This window comes from Parasteatoda tepidariorum, chromosome 9, assembly GCF_982258835.1.
Source record: "Parasteatoda tepidariorum strain Cologne lab strain chromosome 9, Ptep-v5.0, whole genome shotgun sequence".
NCBI classification, from domain to species: domain Eukaryota; kingdom Metazoa; phylum Arthropoda; class Arachnida; order Araneae; family Theridiidae; genus Parasteatoda; species Parasteatoda tepidariorum.
Window position 1 is genome coordinate 50,997,818 of NC_141763.1, and position 20,431 is coordinate 51,018,248.

Sequence of the window (20,431 nt, forward strand, 5' to 3'; positions counted from 1 at the left end):
ATTTTGCAATATACTTAGAAATTGTCAGGGAATAAATTTTCCATGAACATAAATTTTAAATACCTAATGTTTCATTTTAAATTTATTTTAAAAAAAATCATTTCATTTTTAATTTCTAAACACTACATCAACATTCTATTCATCATAATCAAACATTGCTATTGCCTATTAATCGAACTGTCACGATTGTGTAGTTTCACCAACGATTAAAAAAATGTTTTTTTTATTATTGTTAATACATAATTTAAATATTTAAAAATTTTATAGTGTATTTTGAATCGTACCCTTACCATATCTGTGTTATAAAATGAATCAACTAGACATTTATTTTAAATAAATAAAAGTGTAGTCAAAAATAGGTCAAACGTCTGATGTCTTCCACGCGTTTACTTTTGAAATAATGTTTTTTTGGAACATCTTTTAATCTACTTTTCGCTACAACCTGTGTATTTTTTTTCATTAATAATGAATAGTATTAGTTTATTTTTACGTCATATTTTGTTAAGGAGTTAGGTGGTATTTATTAAATATGGAAAAACATCGATTTAGATGACCTAAATGCTATTTTTTAAAAAAAAAATCCCTTTTTTTTTGTGATTCGTCAAAAATTCTGTCTAACAATATTAGAAAACAAATGTGTCATCTCGTTATTGTTTTGGTTTAGAATGTCAGTCAATATATATTTTACCTTGCGTTTTCTAATCCTATGATTTATTTAGTACCTGTTTATTTTTTCGGTTCTGAAGGTGGTCCAAAGTAGAAATCGGGGAGAACAGGGAAAAAGTTAGGGAGTTTTATCGATCTGGAAATGTTAGGGAATTTTATTATAGGGTTTCCACACTCCTTAAAAAACTGAAAGTCCATTGAAAAAGTACTTAAATTTGTTTCAAGGTTTTTAAAGGTCCTTAATGTCTAATATCGCTGGATGATTGTAATGTTGGAGTGAAGAATAAACGGTGGTGATTAATAATGTGACTTGCATTTTTAAGAAAGTCAACTGCATTTGATTTAGTATTAGTGCAGATTTCGCTTGTGTGGACTCTTTTTTTTTCACGCCCTCTCTCTTTCCTTACGTTTTATTTCTCCATGATCGCTTAACCTCGTGTTTATTTAATTTTTATTTATTTATTTAAGAATGACAAATAATTGGCACTATAGCTGTGGGAATATATATCTGATAATAAGCAATTATACTATTTTGAAGATTCTTATTATTTTTCCCTCCAAGTCTTTAGTTTTTACTTACGAGTAAATAAAAATAAAAGTAAAACCCTGAATTAAAATATTTGAAAAAGTAAGGGAAATTAATTAACCTATATGTCAATTTTTTAAAAAAATATTGGTCTTGTTATATTTCTAAAAATTTGTTTATTTTTAACTCTTATTGCAAGCAGGGGTGTTTTTTTTTAAAATATGAAATCAGAAAGTAACTAAAAAATTAGTCATAATTTTTTATTTTTTGCACTGGTAAGAAAAATGAGGGAAATTTGATAAAATCAGTCTGGAGAAAAATCATAAAATAATTTGCCGAGTTTTCGTCGCTACTTACTTCGTGGCTTCTACAATCCATTATTGAAAAAGCTGCAATCAAGATTGCTGCATTTTTATACAACTCTCATGAGGTGTATGGAAAATTAATAGGATGGGAAATGTCGATGCTTTGAGCACTCGAAAATAGGCGCTCATGCAAAAGACTCACTTGATGGGAATTAGGAAAAGAAAGCAGATTTGAAAAATGAAACGCCAAGTTGCGAACTAAAAAATAGAAAATGAAGGTAAATATCTAAACTGTTTAAAAAAAAAGAAGAAAAAAAAAGCGCAGTAGCCGAGAGAAATTGGGGAGGCTGCATTAGCAAGCGCTATGGAGGGTGGGGTAAAAGAACTCATGTCGTTCATTAGAAAAGTAACATACGTATAAATAAAACAAGATTCCAAGAATACATATCATCAAGCATTTTGCTTGCATATTAATCGTACGAAAAGTCGCCAGACAGCTTTCAGTAAATAAGCTAGCAAAAGAGAAGAAAAAAACGTTTTTCATTCTTTGTAGTAATTGCTGAATAGAAAAAAAATGTGTTATGATTATTATTTGAATAAGACGAGAGCTTGAATTATATTTATTTTAATTTAATATTGTGTACTTAATTTTCAGTCAATTTCAAATGTATGTATTTCGTAATTTTCAATAATAATGAAGAACTTACGATATTGTGATTACATCTTATAAATTGAAAAGCTTAGTGGAAAGAGTACTAGGTGACATTTTTTATTAATTAATTTTATTAATATTTAAAAAAAAATCTCATTACTCTCTGAAATGTAGATATGATTAGGGAATCAATTAAATATTTAATTACCTTGAATTTGGGCAAACAGGACTGAATAGAATCAATCGTTAAATTCATTAAACTGTCAAAGCGAACCGTCGCATATCTTATTTGTGTATCAGTTTCGTTTCGTGAGTGCGGGAAAAAGCACACATTTTATTTTGTTCTGTATAAAATAATATAAATATTTTCGTTAACATTATAGTATATTTGCGAACCTGCGTATTAACAACTAAGCCCGATTCCCTCAATTATAATGAGCCCTCTGACGCTTCAAAGCTGACGAGTAGGGGAAGCGTTCATTCGCCATTTAATAAGCGAAAAACATATGCTTTTTTATTATTCGTCACCATCTGTCCGTAACCAGGTGCAATCGAATGGCTACTTTTCTATTTCTACTTCACTTGTGGTCTCTGCTACCTTTTCTCGGTCTCCTCAAGGTTGTGCACGGAGGCGAATGAAGAAAAAGGTCCCCCTAAGGTGACCGAAACCGAGCTGGCTTCACAGGTATTTTCTCTTTTTAAGGTCATCTCTTTGTCAAATCTAGTTTCGCACCAATGATTTCATTTAAGAAGGATTTGCGCGATTGTTACGCGGTCGTAGTCTTTTTTGTTTCATAATTGTGAGGAGATGTTTTCTGACAAGGTTAACGGGTTAAGTTAAGAGTGATGAACAAAAAATTTCATTCTCCCTTAGGCTGTTTTCACAATCTTAATTTCTGGAAAGTGAATCTGTGTTAAGTTATATATATTTTTTTAGAGTAAGAGAAGGGTGCGGGCGTGCACAGTTAAAAACTCTTCTCTCAATATTGCCTAATTCGAGGAAGAAAGCCTATTTTTCTGTTTGACTTGACATTTATATTAGAAAAAATATAGGTCAGTTTAAATCATTATTTGATGTTTTCGTTTAAAAAAAATTAGACCTTCCTCTAACAGTGAAAAACATCTTTTGTTTTCAATAAATGGCGGCGTGAAAAGTCGTTTTAAGAACAGAAATTTTAAATGGAAAAACTTGAGATATCTTTAAATTTGAAAATTTCTTTTTATTTACTTATTTCTTTATTTTATTTTTGTACTTTGTGTATTTTTCTTGGTATCTTTTTATTAAGTAGGGAGAAAGAATAAATTTTCTTCACCTTAAAATTTGAAGTGAAGAAAGAAGCTGATGTCATATTAATTATTGTTTATTTATTGAGCATAGAAGTTTTTTTAACAGAAAAATAGTGTAGAGAACTTGTATTTTTTTATATTAAAATTTCTTTTTAATTTAATTATTTCTTCTCCGCCGAGACAAAGTATATTTGTATATTTCGTATGGAGGTAGAAATCTTTTATCAATTAAGAAAAAGAGGTTTTTTTTTTTCACCTTAAAATTTTAGCTGAAAAATTGTTTCAACTTTGTTTTGACTTTGCTCATGTTGATTTGGCTATTAAAATAATTATGGCCGATTGGCGGCACAATATTTAATCGCTAATTTTTGGTCCCCCTTGTTATGGCAAACCAAGAGACTGTTTTATTTGTTCGGGCCATAAAATATCAATGGAAAAAAGTACAGTATTTAATCGATAATCATAGGTTCCTCTTATTGTTGATGTAAACCAAGAGATTTGGTCTTATTTGTTCCGGCCATAAAATATCAATGGACGAAAGTAACAGAGCACAGTATTCATTCGATTATCTTAGGTCCCCCTTTTTTGTAATGGTAAACCAAGAGACTTGGTCTTATTTGCTACGACCATAAAATATCAATGGACGAAAGTAGAGGAGCACAGTATTTAATCGATTATCTTAGGTCCAGCTTTTTTGTAATGGTAAATCAAGAGACTTGGTCTTATTTGTTCCGGCCATAAAATATCAATGGAAGAAAGTAACAGAGCACCGTATTTATTTGGTTATCTTAGGTCGCCCTTTTTTGTTATGGTAAACCAAGAAATTTAGTCTTATTTTCTACGACCATAAAATAACAATGGACGAAAGTAGCAGAGCACAGTATTCATTCGATTATCTTAGGTCCTTTTTATTTGTAATGGTAAACCTAGAGATTTGGTCTTATTTGCTACGACCATAAAATATCAATGGAAAAAAGTACAATTTTTAATCGATAATCTTAGGTTCCTCTTATTGTTAATGTAAACCAAGAGACTTGGTCTTATTTGTTCCGGCCATAAAACATCAATGGAAGAAAGTAACAGAGCACAGTATTCAATCTTAGGTCCAGCTTTTTTGTAATGGTAAGCCAAGAGACTTGGTCTTATTTGCTACGACCATAAAATATCAATGAACGGAAGTAGCGGAGCACAGTATTCAATCGATAAATTTAGTATTTTAAGTTTTCTTTCACAAACTGTAAAAATGTACGTAAATAGCGTAAATTATCTTCTTCACCGCAAAGGAAAAACAAAATTCCTGAAAGACAACATATCTCGTTTCTGGCGATGTGTTAAACACGCATTTAATTTTTTAAAATATTTTTCTTTATCCATTTGTAATGCTTATGAAGTTACGTGTGACCTTGTTACATCTGTAAAGATAGAAAGGGCGTTTTAGATGCCAAACCTGTTAAAATACCCTTTTTAGCATTTGTTCTGAATATGTTAAGAACTTGTTTGTTTTCTACTTGTCTGTATGTTTATATTGATGGCCGCTTAAGACAATTATGGTCAGGGTCATTGTTTTATATGCATTTTACAAGCGTTCGGATTTCCTTGTTTCAATTTGAGTTCATTTAAAGCCTTCAGTATGGAATAATCTATATCGAGTAAGTAATTTAAATAGATTTTTTAGAATAGCAAATTTTTTTTTATAAAAGGTAACTTTGTCGACAGTTTGCATTTGAAGTCTTTTTCCAAATATATGTCCATACTTTTACAAAATCTTTTACGCCCTTCGAAACACGGCTGAGCAACCCTGTTACTAAAATTCGCATTCATCTTTCTTTTGTGTTGTAACAGTTCAATCAATTATTAAAAAAATAGTGCAAATTTATTGAATGTTTCTGAAAAAAAAATCGATTTATAGAATGTTTTTTAAGGGCGTGGTGTGGTCTGGACATTATTTTTTTTTTTTTATCCCTTTACGAAATTTCCGACTCTAATGAAAATATGAGTGAAACGAAATTTATGAGATATTTAAGCAGAAACTCGGCTACGTCATGAAATGGGAAACTAAATAATCAAACTACAAGTTACAAATTAATATGTAAGCGAGGGAGAAACAAAAACTCTATCAAAATCTGCCGAATCACTAATGAGGCAGGCGGCAATCGCAAGATTCCCGGAAGAAATTTGGAGCGGTTTCTAGTTATAACTTTCCATCTTCTCCATGTTTAAAGTGTTTTTCAGTCTCGCATTTTTCAGTAAGGACTATTTAGAATTTTATAGCGTTTTTTTTTTTTTCTTTTCTCATTTAAATATTAATTTTTGACCTTTTTTTTGACAATAATTCTAGAAATGTATTTTAAGGGTTGTTATAACGAAATACACCGTGTTTGTAAAAGTACAGGTACTTTAAAAAATAAAAATCGAATTACAAACACATATTTATTTGCTTTTACCGAGACTGTGTTTCATTCATATCTTAACCTGTGTTAAGTCGACATTCGGTGAATGGGAGCATTCACATTGTCGCCTGTAATTATTCATTCCTTAATATTATTTCGCTGTTACATTAAAAAATTTCAACCCTCATCAGTGAATGTTTAATTAAAAAATCTATTTTGCATCATTTCCCCCTTAGTCTTAGAATGCAATCTGAATGTAAACAGTTGCTAGCGTGAAAGAAAATACAATAATTATTCTCGAACATCGACATAAGCAACTAATGATATTTAATAAGTATATTCGAACTTCCACCAAAGCGAAATTAGCGAATGTCGACATTCACTAACTTCGGGTCTTCCAGAGTGATAACAAATTAATCTGCGACCAGCGAAGATTATTCCCGACAAACATGCTTTTCTAGTTTGAAGTCATTAAAATACCTCCAACAATAGCAAAAGGAACGAACTTCTGGTTTAAAAAAGGTTGAGGAGGGGAGAGAAGAAGAAAAAAAATTACAGTCTATCCCTCCTATAAAAACCTATTTCAATATGACCCCGATGAAATCGCTAAACACAGAAACCGCTACACTCGTGGGAAAAATCTAAAACGAAGCGGGAGCGTTGCGAGAAGGAAGTTCTCCCGCCTCTACTCTACACCTTCTCTGTCTCCCTCCACACTATCCCTCACCCTCCACCGATCGTGTCCCATAGGCAGGATGTAAACATTTCGCAAACGATGGAAATCTGCAGATGTCAATTGCGGACGATCTCTTTCATGCTCACGCGGGTGGAAACAAACTATTATTCATCGTCTTCTGCTAATATTATTTAGTTTACAGAATCGTCTGCCTTCGAACTGAAATCGTCATTGTTTACCTGTGTGATTTGTTTAGAAAAGTTTCTGTGAGGTTGTGTTTTTATAAAGCCGTGCTTCACCTTAAGTCACCTCATCAATGGCGTAATTTAGTCGTTTCTCGTCTCGCCGCCGTAAGTAGCTGCAGGCCGTATGTGTGTTTTTGTGTTATATCGATATTGCGTCCGCGCTGTTTTTCGAATCACCTCGGGTTTTGCTGCGTAGTTGGTTTTGTGAGGGGGGGGGGAGATCTTGACGTGATTTATATTGTGAAATTGAAATTAGTGGATAACGTTTGCGTTTTTTTTTGTTGATTCTCGCTGCTGATTATCTGTTTTAATTAGTGAGTGTCTCAAATTATTTTCTATTTTTAAACACCTGCATATTTAATAGGAAAAATGTTTTGCTTTTTTTAGTCAGATTAAAAGAAATAAATTTTTTTAAATTGTTTGCAGTTTGAGAAGGTTTTAAAAATAGATAACAAAGATTAATTGTTTTTAATTTTCATGCACGATTGCATTATTGAAAATAAATGTTTTTATTTTTACATATTTTAAAGACAGTTGAATGACTATTATTTTATATTTTTCTTTGAGCTTTTTTATACTTTTTATATTTTTCTTTAAGCTTTTTTTATACTTTTTATATATTTCTTAAAGCTTTTTTTACACTTTTTATATTTGTATTTTAAATTAAGTTCAAAGAGTTAGTGTTTAAAATTATTATGAATTTTATTTTTGGGTACTTCTATAAACTAATTAGCAGTTAAATTTATTTAAAGACTTTTTTTTCTTGTTTAGTACAGAGTACTTGTGATCTTACATAATCAGAGTAAAAGATAAGGAATGGGGGATGTGCTTTATTTACATAGATAATGGCTCATGCCTAAAATTGTTGTTACAGTATATTATAATTGAGCAAAATTAATGTTTTTTTTTTATATAAATCGATTTTTTTTCTATTTTTAATTTTTTTTTATTTTCCAGCCGAATGGTCTCATAATATATATTAATAATACTTATTTTAAAAACGATGATATAGCTTATGTCTGTAACTTAAGTGTTTGAAATTATTATAAACTAAAAATTCAGAATAAAATTATAGTGTTCATATTTAAGCTAATCATCTGAAAATTTTAAAGACAGTTTTAAAAATTTTAATTATTGGTTTAAAGTAAATTGGTTTAGAAAAGAGTGCATTAATAGAAAAAAATTATTCTAGGCTTCTCTAGGCCAGTGTTTCCCAAACTTATGACTTTTGTGTACTTTTTCTAAATTTTTCGTAACGCTGTGTTCCACTAATAAAAAAATTAATGTATTTTTTTAAAAAATATTTTTATTTTTATTAACATATTTTAGTTATTAACTGTTAACTCTGTAAAAAATAGCGAATAGAAAAATACGTTATCGTAAATTTTCACGGCTAGCTTTGTTTTTAAATAAATTTTTTTGAAATTTTCATTTGTTGCAAGATATTTTGCATAAGAACACGCACCCCAGCTAAATTGTTCCCGTACCCCTGGGGGTACACGTACCACACTTTGGGAAACACTGCTCTAGGCAAAACAAATCTTTCTTCAATATTCATATACACAATGTGATTTCTCTTGAATATTTAGTAGAAATATATTAAGTTGAGAATGTAGTTTTTATTTTGGAATATTTCCATATTATGATATGTCCTGCTAACTACACTTGCAAAGGTGCCAAATGGATTTAAAAAAAGAAGAAAAAAAAAGCATGCAAGTGTTGCCCTGGGGGTTGATATGAGTGATACCCTTCCAGTTGGTTCTTTTCTGTGATACTTTTTAGTTTTTCACAGACCACTGCCTGGAAGTTGCCAAGATAGTGATTATTCTGCAGATCATGATGCAGAAGTCTACTCTTTATTTTAATAGACAGTTGGGCCAAATAATATTAAGTGTCTTGTCAACTAACAGACAGAAGTATTATAGAAGTTCAAAAGTATGCATTTCACATCTTTTATGAAAAATAATTAACTTAATATGTTACAACATTTTATAAAAATAAATGAAATGTATTAAAGTGTTGTTTCTTTAATGAATTTTATTACAACATTTTATAAAAATAAATGAAATGTATTAAAGTGTTGTTTCTTTAATGAATTTTAAACTTGCATATTTAAAAAAAAAACAACAAAAAAACATGTAGAAGTTTGCCTGAGGGTACCTACGAGTTATACCTTTTAAGTCAGTCAATTTTTAAAATTTTTTTCTTTATTTAAGTTTCTCGACGAGCCACTGCCCGTACTTGAACTAGACGATTTTATTGCTGCAGATCAAGTTACGGAAATATCCCCAAAATGTCACTTTTTTATTTTTGAAGAATTTATTTTTCTTTCTTTTATTAAAATTTTTTATATAATTTACGATTTAACATGTGAACGAATTGAAAGTGTAAGACAGATTTGTCAATCTGCCAAAATTTAGTTAGAAATTTTGAGTAATAAATAACATATATATTCCCGTTGTCCACAGCTCATGCATAATTCACTTTTGTTTATGCATGGTATTGCCTGGAAGATTTTAATAAACATTATCAGTTTTGGTTTTTCAAAGATTGAAATGTTAAATTATTTATCAGTAGGTTTGTTATGATTTATTGCATATTTTATTTACAAATTAAATTTTCTTTTTTATCTTTAGATAACACTGTCACTGAACCAAAATCAACTTTACCACCTGGTGTTACTGAAAACGATGTAAATATTTTCAGAAACGTTCAAGAAACTGCTTTACAAGTAAGATAATTTTTATGTATTTCATTTTATGAAAACCTTAAGTTTAATTTTAGGTTCCTAATTTTTAGCATTTCGAAACTATGCTTATTAGTCAACCCAGCAAATGTCAAAATTCTATAACTTTTATTCTTTTTTTCGCTATACTGTAGCTGATTATAATGTTCTTTTCAGTGAATATTTTTTTATGACTGTCGTTGAACAGTTGCCCTTTTAATTCAGGGTTTACGGCTAATAATGTTAAACTTAATAGCCTTGTAATTTTTAACCCAATCCAGAAGACACGGGAACTCCTGGATCAAATATTGAGAGAAATTTGCCTTCGTGGAGGACTTTTTGATGGAACTAACTTGCATTTGTGTTGCATGGAGCAGAAAACTACGAAAACCTTCCACGGTTAGCCGGTCTGTAAGGGGAATCTAACCCATGATCAGTCTACCACTGAGGATATTTTGCGTCAGCACTATGGTCGGTGCGAGCTTTGTTTGGAATTCGACTCAACCAGCTATCGCTGGGATCAAACCCTGGTCACCTCATTGGGAAGAGAGCGCTCTATCCCCTGAGCCACCACATCTCATTCAGTGAATATTATATTTGTAACATCTATTTTTTAATATGTATTAATACTTTGGCAATATTTCTGTATCGGGACCTGTTGCGCCAAATACAACTGCCAAGACTCTAAACAGATTTAAACTTTGAAATTTCTTTTTAAAAAAAAAAAAAATTGTAGAGGTTTGCCGAAGCGTGGCTATAAGCCTGCGAGACAGTGGGGAATATATCCGTATCGTGATTTGTCGCGCCAACTACAATCGCCAAGACTTGGTGATTATTCTGCCACAGATCAAGTATACAGAAATCTCCCCAGACGGCGTCTGCTATAATAATTTTTTTTGCTTCTTGCGGGCCGCTGCTGGGAGGTTACCTAGACTTTCGGATTATTCTGCCACAGATGACAATATGGTAATTGTCCAAACGCTCTAAATACAAATCTAATTCGGATCTTAAAATTACTCTTTATCTTAGATAATTTTAGAAATTAATATTACTCTTTATTACTTTACAGCTTTTTTTTTTTTTTTTTTTTTACCAAAACCTTATTTATATTTTTGTGATGAACTACAAAAGCTGAATTATTTAGCTTTTTTTTTTCCCTATCGTTTATCATTTGTATAACTTGTGTATTGTATTTTCCAAGTTTTTATTAAAAAAAAACAACTTATTTTGGTAGGCAATGGGTCATGGTTCAATTCCTCCAGAGCCACAAGGTAGAAGTCCAGGTGCAATTGAATTTGGCAAGTTTGGTATTGAAACATGGTATTCTTCTCCATATCCTCAAGAATATGCTAGGTATTTTTTTTTTTTTTTAAATCTCTGAAAGTTTTTATGCATTGTTTAATTTATTATTTGACAACTATGGGGTTTGAATTTATCGATTACTTTAAGTGTATTTTTGATCATGTTTTTGTCAAGTGTTATTAATAGTTCATAAAATTACCTTACGTATTCTTACTTAAATATCTATTTTTACTGAAACTTAACTACTTATAAGATTTATCAACATTCATAAATCCTGTCAGGTTCAGTAAGTTTGTTTCTGTTGAATATTTTTTTATATGTTTTTATTAAAATATCTATTCTAACTTATCCATAACTGGCAGTTATATTTTCCAAATCAATCAATCAAATCTAATAATTCTAATCTTTTAGCTTCATGTTATACTAAATTATATGTTATTATGGATTTATTTTTTTAGCATGTGAATTCATGTTTGTATATCACGTTGTTTTTATAGGTTGCCTAAATTATTCCTCTGTGAATTTTGTTTGAAGTACATGAAGAGCAAAAACATTCTCCTTAGGCATATGGTAAGTGTTTGATTTTGATTTTCATCATAAATATGCTAAACTTTCTTTATAGTTGTATCATTTTTACTGCTGTTTATTATTTTTATGTCCTTTAAATACTAATGCACTTTATATTTAAAGTATAGTGTTGGACTTAGTTAAGAAAATATTTTTTATTATAACAATGAATAATATTATTTCAAAATTTATATCATAACAAAATTTATTTTATTATATTTCATTTATTTTATTATATTAATGCAGATTTGGTTTCAAAGATTTAGTTTCCAATTCCATTAAGATCAAATTTAAATCTAGTATGAAAATTTAATTCTTAATATTGTTTTAATGCTGTTTTGTATTCATTATTTTAATTACATTTGACTGAACACAGTTTTGCATAAAAATTTTTATCCAATTAAATATAACTTTCAAAAAATATAATCACCTTTAAATTATTGTGCAACTACATCTAAATAGGTGTAGCGTTTTAAAAAAGTGCTTAAAGGTGCTTTTTTTTTCATTTTTTAAGAGCCCTTAAAGGTATTATCTTTTATTAGGTGTTTTTAAAAAATGCTTAATTTTTCCTTTTTGAAAATGAGATTTTTTTCTTTATCATGTTAATTTTCTCCACATATTATTCAAAAGCGTAGTTTTCACAATTCATTTAAACATAATACATTTCAGTGTACCGTCATAAAAGTGCCAATCATTTTACTTGTTTGACGAAATACTTGCAGGTCTGCATGTGCATCTACTGGGGTGGGTTCGGTGAGATTCTTGCACTCTCATGTCCAACTCTGCAGCATTTTGCGAGATATTCTCAATTTCAGGCTTCTTTTTCCACTCTTTGATATTGAACTGAAAAATCTCTCGACCTTTTTATGGTGGTTAATATAATCAAGAAAAGAGTTCTTTGTCAGAAACTAGTTATTTTATCATGATCATGTAGAGTCTTTGAAAATTATTTAAAATTTTGTTAATGTATATAGTGCTTACATGTTTTTAAGTGCTTAAAAAGTACTTAAATGTACTTATTTTCCCTTGAACGATTTGGCTACGTTAACAGACCCAAATTTCTTCTGAACAGACCCTGCTTATCTGCATTTTTTTTAGACAGTAAGAATTTATGGGCATTAAATTTAGTGAGTATTTGACCGTTAAAATTGTAAGATTTGACTATTTATGTTATTATATTTTTGTTATTCATTTGCATGTTGATGTTCTTAAGGTTTAATGTGCTTTTTTTTTTCAAACAGAGAAAATGCAACTGGACACACCCACCAGGAACAGAAATTTATCGCAAAGATGAACTGTCGGTGTTTGAAGTTGATGGGAATGTGAATAAACTGTACTGTCAAAATGTTTGTCTTCTTGCTAAATTATTTCTGGACCACAAAACTCTGTATTATGATGTTGAGCCTTTTCTGTTTTATGTGTTAACAATAAATGATGCTACAGGCTGCCATTTTATTGGTTATTTCTCTAAGGTAAGATTGGTTTGATGTTTAGTGTTGATTATTTTTATCATTTCTATCCTCTGTGTTTGATGGTTAGTGTTGATTATTTTTATCATTTCTATCCTCTTGGTTCGATGGTTAGTGTTGATTATTTTTATCATTTCTAACCTCTAATGAGTAGTTGCTTTCAATTAATGAGACCTACCAAACTGCTTTTGTCGATGAAGTATGGACAGGTTAAAAGTCTTGAAAGTGTATTTAATATTTACTCTTGAATTTAATTTGTCTTTTAATAGATTACTTTTTTTAAAATTGCCTTGTAAAGGAAAATGTATTGTAATTAACATTAGATATCTTTTAGTACTTATAACCAAGTGGGAGGTATACTTTTTTATATTGAGAAAATTGTTTATTTTAAGTGTTATGTATATATACAAATATATTTTTTTATTTGAATGTGTATTTATGTATAAGTGTTTGTGTAAAACTTAAAATAGATGAACAGTTTTCTAAAAACGAAAAGTATCTTTCTTCTTGCCCTTAGCCTATGCTTATACCATGCTAGTTTTGCTATGTGTTTCACTTTTACATTGCTTTGTGGTATGAATAAGTGCTTAGTCTGCTATTTTAAGACAATTTTTTGAATTTTGGAATAAAGGAAACAAAAGTTTAGCTTTTTCACTAGAAATAAGATTATTTTAAGCTCATTTTCAAGTATACAGTTCAGCTACTTTGTATATGAAGTGTCAATATGTGCGTTTAAACCATGCTTACCTATTAATTTGTTTTTAGGAAAAGTTATGTCAACAAAGGTACAATGTTTCTTGCATTATGACTATGCCTCAATATCAACGCCAGGGGTATGGAAGATTTCTGATTGACTTTAGTAAGTATATTAAGTCTAAATAATTTTGTTATTTTCTAGGGAAGGGTATATCAGTGATATGTTTTAAAATGTTGTCATAACATTTCTTTTTTAAAAATACTTGTTACATTTAGTATAATAAATTGATATAAAGTTGCTCATGTATATTTTTATATATTATTTTGAATTTTATTCATTTTATGCTGTAAGTTAATAATCTGATATTACTCATCCTGTTAGTTTTATTTAAAAGATCAGGGCCTTTAATGTTTAAAATTGTAATTTAAGAATATTTTAATAAACTGTGCACCAAAGAATTTTTTTTCCTTGCTGCACAGAGTGATTTAATAAAAAATTGACAAAACTTAAGGGGAAAGATAAAGTACATCAGAAAGATTGAGAATTGCATAGAAACCCATGACTGTAAATGTGATTTATAGCTACTAGTGGCACCTTTCTTATTATGAACTGTTAGTCTGTGCACTAAGTTATCTTAATTTTTTGTCCATTTTAAATGTTTTAGTTATTAAAAATTGTGTTCCAGGAAATAGCTATTTTTTTCATAATCATTAAATTTCTGAGTAAGTTATTCTCAGAAATTCCATTTAAATAATGGAATTCCTGAGGATAATTGATGCAACCCTTGTCCATTACCTTTTTTAACATATTATTTTGTTACTTATATTTAAAGTATTATAAGCAGGAGGATTCATTAAGAAAAAAAGTTAAAATTGATTGAATCTTCTTTGTTGGATAGTTTTATTAATTAATAGATAACTATAAAACTCAAAAGCAATGTTTATGTATATGTATGGAATTTAATGTTAGTACATTAAAAGAAAGAATATTTATTAACCTGCTATTAAAAGAAAGAATATTTATTAACCTGCTGCTTTAGTATTTATTTCATAGTTTGTATTACTAAATTATGGGAATTCCAATTTAAGATGTTTATTTTCTTAAAATTTTTCTGAATTTAATTTTTTAATTTAATATTTAACTCCTTCATTATTAAAAGAAACAAGATTTGACCCCAAGTCACTAATAAGCGGTCAAGTTTTTCTGTGAGAAGCTAATTTTTCCTTTTGCAGTTAATGTGATAATGTCACAATTATTCGAGAAACTGGCTTCTAAGAATTTCCCCCGGTTCCCAAAATTTTATTTATTTTGTCAGTACGTGTCAATAACTTACCAGTTTTTCAGTGACTATTTCTCTATTTTGTAAAATTGTTTCACCTTATATCAGCTGAAAATATTTTTCTTTGAAAACTTGTTTTTGTTCGGATACTATTCTAATGTTTTCATAATAAATGTATCTTAAATTTCATGGTTAAGCGTAAAATTTTTTTAGCCCCCCTTTTTTTGCATGTTATATTATTATTAATTAAGTACTGCTATAGCTTTATTATGAACAGTAGAAAAATTTGTAGACTTCATTGTCGTATTTAATTTTAATTTTCATAAAAGTGAGTAATTTCTTTTTAGGTAATTATCATTGTAAGGGGACATATGATATGCATATAAAATATGCATATTTTCAGCTTGTATTTTTTTTTTTTTTAGGTTTAAATAGATCTTTAATGATAAATATTTATTATTACTGCTTTTTATTATTTTATTACGTTTTCAAGATTATTTTATTATTTTATTACATGAATAATTTAGCAGTGTCAAAATGTGGATATTTGTTAATTTGAATATTTTGTTCTAGGTTACTTGTTATCTAGAAAGGAAGGCTTGCCAGGTACTCCTGAAAAACCTTTATCTGACTTAGGTAAAATAAGTTATATGTCATATTGGAAAAGTGTATTACTAGAATATATCCATGAATGGCATGAAAAACAAAGCAATCATCAAATAAATATCAAAAGTAAGTTTTATTTGAATAATTTTTTCATAAAAAATATCTTGTTTTATTGTTCTACAATTATACATGTAATGTTTTGTTTTCTTATCGTATTTGATTCATGTTTTTTTTTCTTCTTCATAATTTCTTATTTACAATTTTGATTCACAAGCAATGCAGCTGAAAAAAAAATGTTATTTCTTCTGATTCTAGTAAAAAAAAATACTTGTTAAAAATTATGATTCAAAGAAGCATCTATATTTCTTTTTTGTTAATATTACAGGTTGTACAAGAATTTGTGTCCCTAAATTAAAGTCTTAAGTAATAAAAAAGTAAAAGATTCCAAATTTCTTTTTATTAATTTTTTCATCTTCTATTGGGCGATAAAATATGATAAATTGCGATTGAAAATTTTTTTAATATTTTTATTTATTTCTGCATTTAATATCGATTAATAATAACTATGATATAATTAAAAATTAATTTTTTGAATTAGTGCATCAAACAATAGTTGGATTGCAGATGAGTTTCTCCAACATTATATCTCCCTGCACAGAAAGGTGCTCCAAAATTTTTAATTTCATTTTATAATATTAAACAAAATAATGGATTTATAAAATAATAGTCCATATAAATAAAAACCCACAAATTAAATTCTCAGTATTTCATTTTTCCTTCAAATATATAATTATTTGACTAATTTTTTGCAGTATGTGGATAAGACCAAAAGTAGTTTTTTTTTTTTTTTTTTTTTTAAATATTTTTCAATAAGTTGTTAGAGATGAAACTTTTAAGGCGGAAAAATGTAACAATCAGAATAATTTAATTGTGTTGATTTTAAAAGAAAAATCATAGCAGTTATTACCCATTTCATTATATTTTATGTTTTCTTACAAATATTAGCATATGCAAAAAGTATTGATACTTAAATTTTTTTTAAACTTGATTGTACTTTGAAACTCAGTTTGTAAAATAGAAATTTTATTTGTTAGATATAGCTCAGGAAACAGGCATAAGTGCTTTAGACATAATTAGTACCATGAAGGAATTGAATATGATTCAGCTAAATGAAGAAAACAAGTAAGCATATGTTCAATTTTTTCATTTAACTATAAATTATTTTATGTATCTTATTTTATGATGTTTCTTATTTACTAAAGTTCAAAAACTTAATTGAATTGTTATGGAAATGTTAGTTAATAAAAGGTCTTAAAATTAATTTTAGGTTAATAAAAGTCAAGTCTTTAACATTACATTGTAATAAAATTAACATATTCTTAATAATATGTTATTTTATTAACATATTATTGCCCCTTTTTTTAGGCTTATAATATCTTTGAGCAGAAAAGTATTAGATGAGCACATGGACAAAGTAGTTGCAAATCGTCACAAAAGAATAGAATTAGATCCAGAATGCCTACGTTGGATACCGTTAATTACTAACCACCTATATTCTGATAAGGTTTGTTTTCATTATTTTTATAGAATGCTTGAAAAAATTTTGCTTACATAATAAGTAATAATTTCACAAGCATCCTTTTTTAAATGTACTTAATATTTGTTTAATAGTCTGTAACGTTTTTACTATTTTTCTTTGTAGTTCACGAATCAAATTTATGTGGGTTAAATTTTAGTAACGACAACTATTTTTTTTTACAACTGATACACTGAGATTTTTGTTTCAAAGTAGTCATTCAGGGTTCCCATGGGTCAGGGAGAACAGGGCAAACCTGGAATTGTCAGGGGAATTTTATTTCAACTCCAAAAATCAGGGAATCAATTTTTTTTACAAAAACCTGGAAAATTCCTTCGTTATACCTGGAAACAAACCAGTCTTAAAATTGTCAGTTGTTGAGATTTGAGTTAAATAATTCTAACATCTATAACAATTATTTATTGTAAAAATTTAACATTTTAGACGAACTGAAATGCTTCCTTCCTCATATATTATATTTATTTTACATAGAAAATCTAATACGTGGCATTACCAATAAAAGAATCAAAATTTTCTGAAGAAAAATTTTGTAGTATGGATAAAATATGGTATTGATTTTCATTGAAATTTACCTAATATACCTGGAAAATCAGGGAATATTTTTTTTCTGAAATTGAGTGGGAATCCTGCACACTAGTGGTGCCTGTTCTTTCAATAGTTTTAATGGAATAGCATTTTAACTCCTGAAGAATCTCTAGAACAGTATATTGTAAAATATTCCTAATTCCATATTTATTAAAAAAAATAATAAAAATGCATATGTGGTACATTTTTGGTAAAAAAAGTGATGATTGGGAGACTTTTTTAATCACCATTTACCAAATTTAGTGGCCGTAGGTAACTATTAGTTTTGCCACCTCAAGGCTCTGTTCTTTTTGTCAGTGCACTACGTGTGTGCATGATATTGAAGAAAGAATCCATTTGCCCTGAAGTAAAGGATAATATAATGTGTGGAACAAGTATTATATGGTTGGGTGTAATCTCTACAGCAGTGTTGCTCCCATATAAGCTTCAACCCTCATATTTCCCCCATTTAGTAGAGCTGCACGATGTTAAGATTTTGGCATCATAACGCATCGTCATGTTAACATCTTGATATTTCGATGCATCTTGATGTTTCGGTACAATAATATTTGACATTTAGTTCTGCGTAAATTTGCAATTAGTAAATTGAATCTTTTTATAATTAATTCTCAATGTTTACAGATGTGGATTTCTGCAAAATAGCGGTTAAAAAACATTAAATGGCTGGATTGAATGTAGAGAAATCAACAAGATTTGTACACACACAATTAAGAAAAAACCCTTCCCTAACTAAAAGATTCAGCAACACTTTGATTCTCAATCGCATTCATCATGTCAGCAAAACGATGAGTCCCGATGTAAAAGGGACCGGGAAAGATAGCGATCATCACCGCAGCTATCTCTGCACATTTAAGGAGGATAATGCTCTTCGTGTGAGCTTGCAGACATTGATGTACGATCGGGAACTATGCTTAACATCGCGTGTGTAGACATCAATATCAATGATACATCGGGAAATATCGAAAACATCTCAGCAAATCACAATATCCGATGCTTCGAAAAATATCCAATCTAAACATCAGATTGGCGATGATTGCATTGAATCGATAGTTTCTGATGCATCAATTCATTACCCATTCAGTATTAATTATTTCACATTTATTTCAATGTTATCTATTTATTTTTTTCTTTATTGGATCACAATATTTTTATATTATGTTTTAGAATGAAGATGACTCCGATAACTCAGGGAGTGAAACTACTCCATCGCCAACTTCTGAAAGGACTTATAAATCATGCTCTACAAAACCAGACAACAATTCCGAAAAAGAAAATTATGACCAGACGTTTCATAAATCTGAAAAGTACCACAAGTATAAAAGAAAATCAGATAAAGTGCAAGATAGCGTTGATGCTGTTTTGGATGAAAATGTTGTTAAAAGTGATTTATTTGGGAAAGACTTAAAAGAAAATAATTCTACATCATCTCTGCAAGAAAGTACAACTCCAGAAAAACCAGTCAAACCTCCTAAAAAACACAAGAAAAAGAAGAGCATATTTGAAACTAAAGTATTCAAAAATAAAAAGAGTAAGTTTTTTTAAATATAACTTTTTGATTTCTATAGTTTTTCCTTTACTAAATCATAAAAAAGGATGAAAAGGTGTGATGAAATTAGGAGCTAGCTTTAACTCACCATGTCCCGGTGTCGAAGATTTTTTTTAGAAGTTCGACTAAACAAGATGTGTTTTTATTTTAAAAATATTTAGGTTATATGTTGTTAATGTTGTCAGCATCTTTTTATCTTTATTAATACAATGTTTAAACTCAGATGAAAATCAGATAAGCTAGTAGTATTTTAACTAACATTGCACCTTACTCATTTTTCTTGAAAAACACAAATTTTTGCTTTTGGTTGTTTTACTTATCAGTTATTGGAAAAAATAAATTAAACATTCATAGTTAATAGTTTAAATTATTTAAAATCAGTTTTTTAAACACTTCTTTTAAGATTGTTGTTAGTTTATCATAGTTTGCATTGTACTATAAAATAGCATTGTGTTTATTTTTCAAAACTTCGAATTTTATCTTCTATCTATGAATTCTTCTAAATTTGTTAATATTTCTCATTTGATTTGCAATTTTTATGACAATATATTTAAGGTCCTAAATAATTATGTTATTTTTAGGAAAAAATAAGAATAATCTTTTGAAGAAAGTGAACAAATTACAGATGAAAAAACTTGAACGTAAGAAAAAGCTTTCCAAGGAAGTAAAAAGATTGGCCAAAATACTTAATTCTAACCCTAGCCTAATGGAATCTGCATCAAACAGAAAATTGCTCAAGTTAAAGAAAAGAAATAGAAAAGAATACAAAAAAGCCGAATATAGCATGAGATTACGGCACCAGAAGTTAACTTTGTCAGAAACTGAAATCGCTTGCGAGCAGCCTATGACTGCTAGTGGCTCTCCAATTATTGAAGATCCTATTCTAGACAGTATAATTCCAGAAAAAGAAAGTACTGAAACCAAATCCAACTCATCTCCTTCTGTTGAAAATGATAACAGTACTACACCACCCTGTTTGATGCCTGCTACTAGTACAGAAAGCTTGGTGGAACAAAATCAAGCTCCAGTTGATCCTCCTTCACTTCAAGCTCAAAATTCAGAATTTAAAGAATCTGAGGAAATTAAGGAAGATTCTGAGGAATTAAATTGGAGATCTTTGCCTAGGCGAGCTAAAAGACCTGCACCTTCCTCGCCTGTGAAGAAGCCACCAAAGAAAAGAGGTCGACCCAAGGTAAGAAATGATATTAATTACTTAATGAAACTCAAAGAAAAAGACTAGTCATTTTACTGAAAATAAATAGATTTTTACACTCGGTGGCTGAGCAGTGGGGGTTTGCTCTCCCGTGCCAC

General features: G+C 29.1%; 1 protein-coding gene across 1 annotated transcript in view; it reads left to right on the top strand.

Moving 5' to 3' along the window:
- LOC107456192 (uncharacterized) overlaps window positions 1–20,431 on the top strand; it is a 59,026-nt gene that overhangs the window by 29,559 nt on the left and 9,036 nt on the right. Inside the window, exons 9-18 of the mRNA XM_016073979.4 lie at window positions 9,384–9,478; window positions 10,707–10,825; window positions 11,272–11,344; window positions 12,583–12,813; window positions 13,576–13,669; window positions 15,360–15,518; window positions 16,487–16,574; window positions 16,818–16,956; window positions 18,739–19,102; window positions 19,702–20,312. Coding sequence (XP_015929465.3) covers window positions 9,384–9,478; window positions 10,707–10,825; window positions 11,272–11,344; window positions 12,583–12,813; window positions 13,576–13,669; window positions 15,360–15,518; window positions 16,487–16,574; window positions 16,818–16,956; window positions 18,739–19,102; window positions 19,702–20,312 — 1,973 coding nt within the window. The remainder of the gene's footprint in view (window positions 1–9,383; window positions 9,479–10,706; window positions 10,826–11,271; window positions 11,345–12,582; window positions 12,814–13,575; window positions 13,670–15,359; window positions 15,519–16,486; window positions 16,575–16,817; window positions 16,957–18,738; window positions 19,103–19,701; window positions 20,313–20,431) is intronic.